The following is a 14,108-nucleotide window of genomic DNA, read 5'->3' on the forward strand; positions in this document are numbered from 1 at the left end:
TGAGGGGCTTTCACCCAGCCCCTAGAGCCTGGCACTTTGAACTTGGACTTAGAGCTTCCAAAACTGTAAGAATAAACTCCTGTTTGATAAGGCCATCCCATTTGTGGTATATTCCTGTCAGAGCGGCACTAGGTAAGCAGAACAGATATATTTACACCAGTGATTTTAAAAGGGGCAGAGGGGTAAATGCTGAGGCTGTACAGCCAAACACCTCATGGGATTTTTTTCCTTGGTTTAGAGGTTGAGGGTCAAGGCTTCATGGGCCTTTCTAGTTAATTGGCCTACGAACATGTTTGGCATTTGTTTGCTAACCAGAAGGCTGGTGGTTCAATCCCACCAGCCACTCCTTGGAAGGAAGGTTGGGCAATCTACTTCTGTAGAGATACTGCCTCGGAAACCCAAGGAGAGGTCACTCTGCATCAGTATTGACTTGCCGGCAGTGAGTTGGGTTTTTGGTTTGGTTCTACTTCCTAATTCTTTGTGTAGTGCCTGGGGTTTTAAAAGCTTGCAAGCAGCCATCCAAGACACAATAATTGATCTCTATTTGCTTGGAGCAACAAAGAAAGAAGGGAATCGGAAATAGAAGGAAGATATGGGGTATGTTGACTACTTGCGTCCATGAACAACTGCCTCCATTGCTATGAGAACAGAAGAACTGGATGGTGCCTGGCTCTCATTACTGAACAGTTTGAGCAAAGATTCTACAGGAGAATCCTGATCAAAAGGAGGAGGATACAGAATAGAATTTGAGCTTCTCTTGAAAGAAACTATTGCCCTGAAATAATCTTCAAACCTTAAACCAACAATATAGCCCCTGAAATCTTCTTAAAACCAAAGAGTAATTTAGCTTAACTAGTGAAGAATATCTGCCTTCAGCATTGTGATCTTGTAAGAATTACCTATATGCAATCAAATAGACAGCAGCAACTTGAAAGATTAGGTGGGAACCTTGGAGGGCAGTGAGTTTATTTTCATGGTGGAGGAATAGCTCAGAAAAGGAGGGTGAGAATGGTTATGCAACTCAAATAATATCAATGTCACTGAATTGTGCGTGAAGAAACTGTGGAGTTGGTGTATGTTCTGCTGTACATAGTCTCAACAGCGAAAGTAAAATAATATCTATATGTAAATTATTTTTAAAAAATTCAATTTAAACAGTATATTTTTTCAAAAAGACTAGAAGAAACTGTGCCAAAATGCTAACAGTAGTTATTTCTGGGTATTAAATGTTCATTTATTTTTGTACACCTTGATAACCTCTAGATTTTCTATTTAAGTATGTGTTTCTGTCATCAGAGAAGAGCAAACCCAACAAAAAGTACTGGGTGCTCAGGCTTGACCCTCCCTGAGTCTTCCTTCTCTAGCAGTACCTCTGTGGCAAAGGCAAGCAGTCTTAGAGACCCTTAGGATACGAAGAACCTTCATCACAGTGCCTACTTCAGTAACATGCTGCGAAACTTTTCTGGGTCTTTTTATTTCTCACCTTCTGGAATATCAACTTTACTATTGGTAATGCATCATAAGATCTGTCATTTCAAAAGGCTTCCACTGTTTCTTAGGTGAAAATTGGCACCTGCACCCAGTTAACTTTTTAAAAGCAACTCACCAATGAGCTAATTGGAATCATAAATTTACTGTTATTTCCCTGATACCAATAAAACTTTGCAGTGAAAGCTAAATTGCAGCCACAGGAGAGAAAAGGTAATGGATTTCTTTGCAGAGTTTAAATTTGTCAAAATTATGATGTGTTACATTTGGCAAATCACTCCAGTCGACATTGAGGACTCCACTAACAACTGCGCCAGGCTACTCTCTTGTCCTTTTAGATTCTTCAAGTGCTTGTATTATTATTATTTTTTTTTTGTCATGAAGAATTCCACTTTTTAAAATCACTCTTTGAGAACATATTTCATTTGAACATAGTATATTTTTATAAAAACAGGAATATACTAATAATGATCACTAAATTGTATTATCTTCACCTTTTTTTTCTTTTCCCTGCTATAGATTGTATTACTTCTTCATATGTGCCCCTGAAGCCTTTTGAAAAGAATTGTCAAAATATTACTGTGGAGGTTGAAGAGTTTGTTCCAGAAATGACAAAATATTGTTACCCATTTACTGTTTACAAAAACCATCTGTATGTATATCCCTTGCAATTAAAATACGATGGCCAGAAAACATTTGCCAAGGTAAATAGTGTAAACTGGACCTTTTGGGGTAGAAAATGCTATTCACAGACTTTTCGTTTGGAACTCATTCTGAATGATTAATCATTTTAGGCAAGGAACATTGCTGTCTGTGTGGAATTCCGGGATTCCGATGAAAGTGATGCTAGTGCTCTGAAGGTTTGTTTATGCTATTCGTAAGTGTATATTTTTAGTAGAGGTTGAGAATTTGGTCATTGGTAATCTCATACTATAAGTTTAATTTGTTTAAACATGAAGAATAAAGTGTGCTAAAGTAACACATGTAATATTTTCTTTGTCTGCTCTTACACGGTAACTATCATGTAGTGTTAAGTTTAATAATAAATAATGCAGTGACATGGGGGCAGATGTAGCTTTAAAAGTGGGTGGGCTTCAGTGTGATAAAGATTTTTGCTTTGGCACTGCTTTGATTTTGCATAGCTCTGATGCACAATCACAAGGTCATTTTCTCTTGTGACCTGATGGTTTAGAATGGTTCCATCAGGGGACTGTAAACTCCTTTCTCCTTGAAATCTGAACAGGCTTTGAGCTGACAAGCACAGCAGGACTGCTTTGATCTGAGACACGACTTCTACACCCTGGCTGGCCTGATGGTGCCTCCTAACTTGGATTAGTGGTCTATGAAAAGCATAATCTCAGAATTATCTGAGACAGCAACCCTTAAAGACCCATCACTTCCCAGATGCCTTTACATTTTCACTCTTTGTGGCTGGCTTTTTCCTTTTGTTTTTTTAACCCATTAGTCAGAGACCTGAAAGAGAACGCGGGGAACATGTAGCCCCTTTCTCTGGATTGAGCCTAAACCAGATCGATGGATGGCCAGTCTGATACTCAAACCATCGAGGGAAAGAGGCTCCAATGCCCTGGACTAAATCATCCAGTGTTTAATAGCCCTGACCTTTGAAAGGAAATTTTTTTTTTCACAGAGAAACCTCAATTAAATTAAGGATTAGCTGGCTCAAATTAGGTGCATTTTCTCTGGTTTGGCCTTCAGTGGAGATGAGAACAACCAGTTTTTTTTTTTCTTCCATGTAGCATCCTTTTATATACGTAAAGAGTCTTAGGTTACCTCTCAGCAATTCCTGCAAATTGCCTTCATAACCATATTTCAGGAGACTTGGCTCTGCCCTCATTGGAGTCTGAATTTCATTTCCTCGCTGTCCAAGAGGCTTGCTCTGAAGTAACAGAGTGAGGCAATTAGTACCTTGGCCTGCTGACTCCATATTCATCCATGAGCTTATTAGACCTGTGCAAGTGAAAAACTCACACTAGAGATGAAATTGGATCTTTCCATGGAGCCACGGAAAGCATCACATTTATTCTACTGCTATAACAGAAAGCCAGTGGATTTAAAAAAAAAATATATGGCTCACAGGCTGAGCAAACAGAAAGCTGTCTGAAGTTGAAGAGACATTCAGTTTTTAATTTTTTAAATTCCTAGGCTGGGAATGTGTCTAAGGGCCCTGGAGTGGCACAAATGGTTGGCTCTTGACTGCTAACCTAAAGGTTGGAGGTTTGAACCGACCCCAGCGGTGCCACAGCAGAAAGGCCTGGCAATCTGCTTCCATAAATAGCTACCTCCTTGCCATCGGGTCAATTCCAACTCAAGGCAACCCCATGTGTTACAGAGTAGAACTGCTCCATAGGGTTTCCTTGGCTGTAATCCTCACAGAAGCAGACAGCCAGACCTTTCCTCCATGGTACTGTTGGGTGGGTTCAAACCACCAACCTTTGGGTTAATACTCAAGAACTGTTTACACCACTTAGGGACCCTCTGTAAAAATTACAGCCACGAAAACCCTATGGAACAGTTCTACTCTGTAACACCATAGTCTGAATTAACTCTAAGGCAACTTACGATTTTTTTTTAAGCCCTATGTCTTCTAGCTGTTAATGTTGTTGCTGTTTGTAGCTCCTCCTTTCACCCACTGCTCAGTGAGTGCTCAGCAAGTGTTGCTTGTTGTGTTGTTGTTGTTATGTGCCATCGAGTCAGACCTGACTCATAGCGACCCCTCCTCGGGTTCCCTAGGCAGTATCACTACGGAAGTAGATTGCCTCATCTTCCTTCCGATGAGTGGCTGGTGGGTTTGAACTGCCAGCCTCCTGGTTAGCAGTCCAGTGCCTTAGCCAAGTGTTGCTTAGTGGTTGGTAATAGGAGGTGGGGGGATCCCTCTCATATTAAGAAATTCAAATACCATAAAAGAAGCAAGCTTTAAATGCCTGGTATTGACAGTGTCTTTTTTCCTAATGATTAGAAATCTTCAACTTTTTCCCATCAGCTAATTTTGAATGGGCATATCTGTGATGGTGTTGGATTTATTCAAAAGCATCCACACCATCAAGTCAGGCATTATGTGGCGTGGCATCTGGAGTGGCTATGTCAGTGATTGTGAATTGACAGGCTCCTGGTGAGAACCAGTTGGGCTTGGCTGTGGCCTTGTACTCACAGATGCCTCTGTCTCTATGTGGTTCCATAGCATCACATTTAAAGACGTGCATTTGGAGCAGTGTCCCTGTTTCATTCTTTCGCAGTGTATTTATGGCAAACCTGCAGGATCTGTTTTTACCACAAATACCTATGCTGTCGTCTCACATCACAACCAGAATCCAGAGTTCTACGATGAGGTAAAAAAACACATTCCTGTGACATTTACCAAATGCAGTGCTTGCTGTTCTTTTTCCCTCCAAGTCATTTCCATCACTTTATCTGCACTTTAAATCCCTGAAAGTTTTGTTGTATGAAAACAGAACATGTCACATCAAAACAAAGGGCCACTGCCTGCTTGGTGCCCTTTGATGACAGTGGAAGATCTACCCCCAAGTTTAAGGGACTCGGACTTGAGATAACAATGTAGGAAACAAACACCAGACCCAAGACTAGGATTCTAGCCCTGGCTTACACAACAGCTGGCCCTGTGGCCTGAACAAGTCATTTCCCCTTTCTGACTCTCCATTTCCTCGGCTTTAAAATAAGAAATTCAGGGCAGGTGCTCCGAAGGCCCTTCTAGCTCTTTTCTCTTGTGGTTCTGTGGGGCAGGAAGCAGCTTTTCAAAAGTAAGTGAAATGTTTCGAGAGACGCAGTGGCACGGAATTCCACTGGCTGCACTAAACCTCTCAGCACAAAATAGATCAAGGGCAGTGGGGTGATCTTCAACCTCTGCACCTCCTGTCCTGAGGCCACTGCCTTCTGTCTCTGTGGCCCATCTGTGCCTCTCTCTCTTTCTTCCTGCTTCTGTCTCTACATGTCTCTGTATTTCTGTGTCTCTGTCAATGTCTCTATCACAGCCTTTTTCCATCTGTCTCTGGCTTGTTCAAATTTGTAGACTGCTTTCAGTTCCTCCATGTCTCCATGGAACCTGAAAGTGTATCCCAGGCCAGATGCTCGGCTGTTTCTGCTTCTCAGTCTTCATGTCTCAATTCCTGGCTTTGTCTAAAACCATCCCCCCTGCTGTTATGATTTCTCAGGTCCACCTACTGTCATATGAAGGCTTTACACCCCAACGTTGGGTCTCATTCATTCCTCTCTTAGTCCAACGTATCCCTAGTTTTGGGGAGGGGACGTTGTAGTGCCTTGTATTTTTGCCACCCAGGGAGGGAATATGCCCATATTTATGTGCAGTAGAGCATTAGATACCCAGATGGTCCGGATGCTGTGAATAGACATGTCCTATAGGGAACGTATACATACAACAGAAGTTGGTTATAACACCAATACCATGCCTTGTATGCATGATAATTGAACCAGATGTCCATCACTGAGTGGTTTAATTTGTCCATCTCTATAACCAACAACAGACACACAAAAAACTTAAGCACGTAGTCAGTAATCCATATTGTTTTTAGGATGTAAAGGGAACTGACTTTTCAGTCCTTCACTGTATATTGTTGACCAGAAGGGAGAAAGTATGTGTTTATTTTGCATGTACCTGTGTGTGTACATACATGTGCATTGCAGTCAATGTCTGCACTGTCTTTTACACACATCCAGCAGGTATTCCACATGTTCATTTGGGTTCCAATTAGAAAATACCTTGGGATACTTTAATATAAGCATTGATTTTTAGGATCATTTCACATGTCATGGGTAACAATTTTTATCTTTGAATCCAAGAATAAAGTTCTTTTTTTCTTCTAGAAAAATTTATATGACTTGTGATTTGTGGATACCATAATGCCTTTTTTGCACATTTATTTGTAGAGGTTTGATTTTTTTTTTCATGCAAAAAGAGCAACAACTTAGAAAAAAAGATTCAGTGCACTTTTTTAAAAAAGGTTGGCATTCATTGACTCAGATTGAGTTACATAGTGCCCCTGGGCTGTGAGGATGTGGTTTTGATCCAATTTTGTAGAAACTCCTGTTGCAGTGCTGAATCCGGTAGAATCAGTTGGACTCTCCAGCCAAAAGTAATAAATCAGCCACCCAGGAGAATATTACTGTCAAATTGAAACTGAGCAGAAAGGCATTTGGAATATATTTAAATATCCTTTCTTTGGCCGCTAAGCCTACCATTTAGGAAGTTTTTTTTTGGGGGGGGGAGTATCATTGAAACTGAACAAAAATGTCTTGACAATCCAGCTTGGCAATTAAAACAAAATTCTGTGTGTAATTTTGCTGTCATTTCAGATTAAGATTGAACTTCCCATTCACCTTCATCAGAAGCATCATTTGCTTTTCACTTTCTATCATGTAAGTTGTGAGATTAACACAAAGGGAACAACCAAAAAGCAGGACACGGTTGAAACTCCAGGTTCGTGTGTTCTTTGAATGTCTCTCTCTACAGTTATTCTCAATGGAATTGTCTAGGATATACCATCTTTTCATCAAGCTAAAGACCACTTCTCCCTCACCAGAAAGTACACGTCTGAGTTAAAAAGTTCATTGCTAAAAGATGAATTATATGTTCATTTTATTATCATATCTAGCAAATGTCACTGTCCAAATGCTTGCCAGTGTGCTTAGTCTGCTGTAAACAACATAAAGGAATAATTGCCATTCTTAGGGAGAAGCAGCATTTCTGTTGTTTCTCTTATGTTGAATGGCCCAGTAGCCAGAATTGTCCAGTTTTGTCCACCAAGGCAAAGGGAAGTGAGCCCAGAGCCAGGGACATTTGTGAGGCTGAGGGAGGAGGTCAGGGGCTGCCAACTCTTTTCAATGAGAAGGGAACAGATGTAACAGACTTGAGTAAGTTTCAGTAGTGAAGCCACAGTCATGGTCTTATTTAGAAGGATTTAGTGATACCTCCTTGGAAACCCAAGGAGGGGTCGCTATGTGTTGGCAGAAATATTGCCTGAACAATTCTGACTTGACAGCACATAACAACAACAACAGATAAACCAATGAGGGGGAGGCATCCACAGAAGAACATACATGGCCCTGTGAACATGGTCTGTGCCATGCCTGGTAGAGACAAACATCATCATGCCCTGGAATTCAGATCCAGGCTAGCCTGAATTATCCTTGAATTCTTTTAACTGTTCATTTATTCAGCAAATATTTCTCCATATTTATCATGTGCAAGACTGAAATACAGTCTAGGGTATTGATAGGTAGAAAATTAGGTTTAAGGTTAGCTATAGGGCTAGGTAGAAGGTGTTAGTTACCAAGCAAGTATACTGTGTGAAGTCAGAAAAGAGCAAGTTATTACTTCAGAAGGGAAGAGTGGCTGGGAACCATGGAAGGCCTCCAGGGGGATGATGTTTGAGCTAGGCCTTTAAGTGTAGGGTAGAGTTTGATAATGCGATAATGGGAGGAAGGTAGGGGACTCTAGGATGAAGGAACCAGTTGAATAAAGGCAGAGTATTGAATGTACCGACCCAAGCCCACCTACTGCCATCAAGTCAATTGCAACTCATAGTGACCCTGTAGGGCAGAGTAGAACATCCCCATAGAGTTTCCAAGGCTGTAAATCTTCATGGAAGCAGACTGCCTCGTCATTCTCCTGTGGAGCTGCTGGTGGGTTCGAACTGCTGACTTCTTGGTTAAACTCTTAGCAGTTTAACCACTGTGCCACCAGGGCTTCTAAGGATATATGTAGGCAACCTCAAAGAGTTAATTACAACTGGAGCACAGGGTGCTTGAAGAGGAATCACAGGACAGGTTGAAAAAGACAAGTTTGATTGTGGAAGGCCTTGAATGCCAGGCTAGATTTGATTTCATTCTGTCAGTGATAGGGTCATAAACCCCAGTAAGAGCTACTTTGAAGGAAAATCAATCAGGCAACAATATAATGAGTAAAGTGCATTAGAGCAAGAAAAGACTGATGGAAGAAACACCACTTAAGGGTCTATTTCAGAGGCCCAGGAAAGGGAGACCCACAATATGGTAGTAGCAGGCGGACAGAAGTGAATTGCAGAAAATATGTCAGAGCCAGCAAATGAGTTGTTGTTGTTATGTGCCGTCGAGTCGGACCCAACTCATAACAAATGAGTGGCTACTAGAAACATGATTCAGTTAGTACTTGATGTTTCAAAATTTGATGATTGGAAAGAAGGTATTGCCAGTAGCAGAATTACAGGTGAGGGTGATAGATTTTAGACTAATATAGAGTGTGAGATGCTAATGAAACATCAAAGTAAAGATAACTAGCAGGCATCAGGATGGAATATGAGAAATTTCCCTCTGTGGGTAGTTGTGGTCCTATTTTGTATCCCATAGAAGGTGCAGTTAGTTTAGTTCTGGACAGGGACGTTGAGGGTCGAGAAGAAAACTAGCAGAACAATGAGAACACATGACAGTGCACCTCCTGAGAGATAAATTACAGGTGTCCTAGACAGAAGTGGGCAAGATACTCAGTGCAGCTTGAGATGGTTATTCTGTATCACTTTGAACTGTCTGTCCTTTAAGTGGCTTCACACCTTTGAGCCAGATGGTGTGCTTGACATTGTACCTTAAGAGCTTACAAGAGCTCTAGATGAGTTTTCACTAAGGGACACACTTGACCATGCTGATTAAGTCACAGTGCAAAAATATTACCTGAACAATTCTAGAGGACGAAAGTATGTTAGTGGTTGCCAGCGGCTGGGGGAAATAGGTAATGGGAAGTGTCTTAACAGGTAAGGGCTTTTTTTGGTTTTGGGGGTGATGAAAAACGTCTGCAATTAGATAGTGGTGATGGATGTACAACTCTGCGAACATACTAAATGAATGAATTATATGGTATGTGAATTATATCTCAATAAAAAAATTGTATCAGAAAAAAATGCTGGGAACAAGAAACATCTTTTCATTTTCTGGGCTGGAGCCCCATTCTCATTTGTCAATTTTTTAGTTTAACTGCTCTGACAGAGTCATCGTGAATGGTTCTTCTGCTCATATTACATGGTGCTTTGGTTTTTATAAAAGCAAATGTCTGGGCAAACCATTTCTGAGGTTGTCCTAGTACAGATGCCTTTCTGGCATGTGTCAGAGTCTGAGAAAGCCATTTAGTCTACTTAAAGAACACAACATTTGAGTCCTCTTTTAAGAATTAAAGCATTTGCCAAATTAAAAACGTGAATGAAAACATTCTAACCAGATTTGTGTTGATTTCTACGTTCACAGTATAAACACGCGTGCGCACACGCACTCACACAAAGAATTTGAAAGAATCGGAAAAGCGTTGGCTCCACAAAGTGCTCTCCAGCCAACACCCTGTGTCATATGCCAAAACTCAGTCCTGAGCAGGCTTTTTTACAGCAAAGTTACAAACACTTGAAACCCAGAGTAATCTCTCTAATGGAAATACTGACACCACTCAACTTGAGCAGCACAGATGGCTCTGGCTTTTGTAGCTAGAACATAATGAGTTTTCTAACAGAAAGCCAAGAGGCTCTTTTGGGTAGAACTGTTAAGAAATGGAGAGACTAGGGAAATGTGCTCAGTGGATTCCAGTCATAAACCCAGTACTCCAGCTTCATTCTCCTACTATACCTCTTCCTTCCATAATCAGGAAAACACTGCCCAACCATATCACTTGTGCCTACTACCTCATAAATCTGGACTGGTCACCTTGACTTAGCATCTTAATTTTCCATACCTCCTTATGATATGAGACTCTGTACCTTTGGTGTAAAGATGGATGAGTGAGACCAGAACCTCTGAAAAAAAGTCATCTTCTAAAAAGTAGCCCACAAAGTGGAAGGATGATGTGATTGGTCTCTACTCCATACAGCTGTACCCTCAGCAAGTCTTGTCACCCCAAGACTTTCCCTACGGGTCCATTGTTAGGTCTTCAAAAAATTTTTTTCCTCACTGAACATTGGTGCAGGTTTTGACAAGAACAGAATATATGCTTATTAAAGAGCTGTATACCCCTGGGGAAAAAGTATAAAGATAATGATACTGATGTACTTCTAAATTTTTTTTAAGTGTTTTCATATATTGTCTCACTTTGGTCTTTCATTAACTCTCGTACTTGGAGATAACTCCATGCTCTTGTTCTCATTTTTATAGTCAAGGAAATAGTGAATCTGAATAACTTAGTGGCCAGGATGGGATTAGGAAGCAATCCAAACCCATTGTTCCTTCCCCAGTACTCAGATGCCCAACACCTGGATACCCATATCCAGATCCCTGGAAATACCACCCCCCTGCCCTGCTTCCTAGTCATCAGACATTTGTGTAGCTAATTGTATTTGCTGTTTCATTTCTCATGGTTGATGACTGTCTTGGCAGTTGGATTTGCATGGGTACCTTTGCTGAAGGATGGTCGAATCATCACATTTGAGCAGCAGCTGCCAGTGTCAGCCAATCTTCCTCCAGGCTACTTGAATCTGAATGATGCAGAATCAAGAAGGGTAGGAAAATAATCTGCATTTGCTGAGTAGTCATGATGAAGTGTTTTAAAATGCAAGTCTTTTGGTCGAGTTGATAATGGGGATGATGATGTCATGTGCCGTGGAGTCAATCCTGACTCATAGTGACCCTACAGGACAAAGTAGAACTGCCCCATAGAGCTTTACAGGGCCAGATCATAAGGTCTTTCTCCCATGGAGTGGCTAGTGGGTTTGAACCACCATCCTTTTAGTTAGTAGCTGAGTGCTTAACCATTGTGCCACCAGGGATCCTTCAATTGGGGATCCGAGAAAAACAAACTCAACCACCATGAATTCGATTTGACTCCTAATGACTCCTCAGGTTTCTGAGGTGGTATCTCTACAGAAGTAGATTGCCCAGTCTTCCTTCCAAGAAGCGGCTGGTGGGTTTGAACTACCAGCCTTCTGGTTAGCAGTCAAATGCCTTAGGCGCTACACCACCAGAGCTCCCTAGTTGGGGATAGTGGTTTAGTTCTGGTCCACCACAAAGTTAAGCATAGAAAGTAATAGTGTTTGGAAACATTTATAACAGTTTGACCGTGTAATTTTAGTCTGTTGATTCTAGTAATATATATTTTTTAAAACATGGGACTCAGATTTTATATGTAATTGTATTTAAATTCACTTATTTACTAATGTGTATTTATTGTATACATTAATTGTGTATTATATACATTAAATGTATATTTATTGTATAACGTAATTGTAATTTACAAAAGTATTGGTATGCAAAGGATTGGAAAGTAAAAATGATTTAGGACACATTTATTCTAAATGCTGATTATTTTCTCCATTAATTTCCTTTGTGTGAAGCTACCATATTTCTGGGGGGAAAAAAATAGTTGAAATGAGTAAAGGTATATAATACGTTGTTCCTTTATCCCTTGCCATGTTATGAAAACTGTCTATATTTTCTGTTCACAGCAACCCAGTGTGGATATCAAGTGGGTGGATGGTGCGAAGCCTTTGTTAAAGGTTAAAAGCCACTTAGAGTCTACCATTTACACTCAAGTAAGTTGAATCATCTGAATTTGTCAGCTTAATGCTCAAGTATATTTCTTGTTCAAAGTAGACTATATTTGATTCCTACAACCTTGGAGAAGTTGTGGCCTGTTATTTCTAACTGAGTGGTATTGCTATTAATAATAATGTAAATTATTAGTTTTGGTTACCTAGTACCGCTGTGACAGGAATATACTACAAATGAGATGGCTTTAACAAACAAGGATTTATTCTTTTACTGTTTGTGAGGCTTGAAGTCCAAGTTCAAGGTGCCAGTCCCTAGGGGCTGGGTGAAAGCCCTTCAACCTTGGGCTTCAGCTCTGTCTCTTGCTCCCAGCCCACTGAAGCTAGAGGCATCTCTTCACTCAGGCAGCTGCTAGCTGCTGAGGCTGACAAACCCAAGATCAGCAAGTGAAAAGGCACAGTCCTGATATTACCAAACTACACAGCAGGCCATTAATTCAACTTCATTAAATAAGTCCCAAGATCGGCAGGGCAACAGGGCAGGCTGCTGAACAACGACTCGGCTACACGCAGGGTTCAAGCGTGCCATCGACTGGAGACCTTCCTCAAAGCTGCTGTTTGTATACTGGAAGCAGCCCACATCCGTAAGGCAGCTACTCAGCTGGCTCCAGTAGATTCCACCATGGAGTTAATCACTAATCTCACCATGGGGAATGACATCCAGCTGCCCAGCCACTCGACCAGGCCCAGCCAAGTTGACATACAACGTTAACTACCCCAAGTATATAATAATATATATATAATTAATAATAATTACCTTTTATTCTTCTCCAATTATAAAATCATTTTATCCTCATGATCTAATTCAAGCCTCACAAAACTCTGAAAAGAATGTGGAAGCTATTTATTACTGTTGTGTAGATGAAAAAAGTGAGACTCAGGCAGGTTAGGTGACTTTCCCAGGGGGGTCACACAGGTAATAATTAGAAAACTGGGTAAAACTCCAAATTTCATTATTCCGCTTCCTGATATAGTCCGTGCTAGCCGTGAAACCAGTGTCTATAGATGCTCTATGGAACAGTTGGACTCACCAGTGAAAGGCTGTGGTAAAACTGGGCATCAGATGCCCGAGACTGTTGTTCTGGTAACTAATTTCCTGCTGCTACTTTTTCTTCATCTGTCCATGAATCCTCTGTTCTTGCTCATTTCATCAAAATACAGAAGCAGCACAGTTTCATCGAATACGTTGTCAAAAAAGGAATTAAATGGACGTGTAATTTCTTGTCCATAAAGTATAGCCTACCTGGTGTGCTTAGGTCTGTGCCAAATTGACTTGGGTTTGCCACTTTTCATGCTGAGTCTGGGCACCGGAATACCTGGATAGATAGATTTGCAAGATGTGGGAGGAGGAAGAGGTAGAGAGCCTGCATTTGCGGTAATGAATCAGATTTCATATGGCTGTTTCCATCTGTGTTCCAGGATCTGCATGTGCACAAATTCTTCCACCACTGCCAGCTGATTCAGTCAGGCTCTAAAGAAGTGCCAGGGGAGCTCATTAAATATTTAAAGGTAAATGAGTGGCAGCTTTCTGCAAAAGGTTTGCTTTTCATGTGTTTCTGTTGCCCCATTCATTTTGATGTGGAAAAAAAAAAAAATCCAAACTAACACTTTTTTTAAATACTTTTGATGGTGTATCCTCAAGAGATCATTTTCTTTTATGTACTTTTCCATCAAGCGGCTGTTGAGAAGCTCACAGCAGAGTTACTGCATTAGGAAGAAAATGTTACAGCCAGAATTTGACATCGTAGTTTTTAAAAAATCTCATGAAAATGGTTCTTTCGGTTCCATAAATTGATTTTTCAGGTCTTTGCTCTTCCTGCTGACTGCCCAGTAAAGGTGGAGTGTGCAGTGGGAAAGGGGCCAGGAGAAACAGAATCACTTTTGCTCGGAAGAAAACGTGAAATGGCTCCCGTATCCATGAGTGAAAGATTATCAAAAGGGTCAGCAAAAGAGAGAAAGAAACATCTTTTGTGCATGTTGCATAGGGGAGAGGCTTAAGGAATACCCTATTTTCTCACCTGGATAGAGAATCTAAGGAGCCCTAGTGGGCTGACCATAAGGTCCATGGTTCGAACTCAC

The 14,108-nt window shown here is 40.9% G+C and overlaps 1 protein-coding gene across 1 annotated transcript in view; it reads left to right on the plus strand.

Moving 5' to 3' along the window:
- Positions 1-14,108, plus strand: part of DOCK11 (dedicator of cytokinesis 11) — a 165,764-nt gene that overhangs the window by 44,216 nt on the left and 107,440 nt on the right. The window contains 7 exon segments of the mRNA XM_042782197.1: positions 2,008-2,192; positions 2,283-2,348; positions 4,743-4,835; positions 6,835-6,958; positions 10,864-10,985; positions 11,928-12,014; positions 13,449-13,538. Coding sequence (XP_042638131.1) covers positions 2,008-2,192; positions 2,283-2,348; positions 4,743-4,835; positions 6,835-6,958; positions 10,864-10,985; positions 11,928-12,014; positions 13,449-13,538 — 767 coding nt within the window.

The sequence above is a fragment of the Orycteropus afer genome, unplaced genomic scaffold (assembly GCF_000298275.1).
Source record: "Orycteropus afer afer isolate SDZICR_OR568_19922 unplaced genomic scaffold, OryAfe1.0 scaffold00259, whole genome shotgun sequence".
NCBI lineage: Eukaryota > Metazoa > Chordata > Mammalia > Tubulidentata > Orycteropodidae > Orycteropus > Orycteropus afer.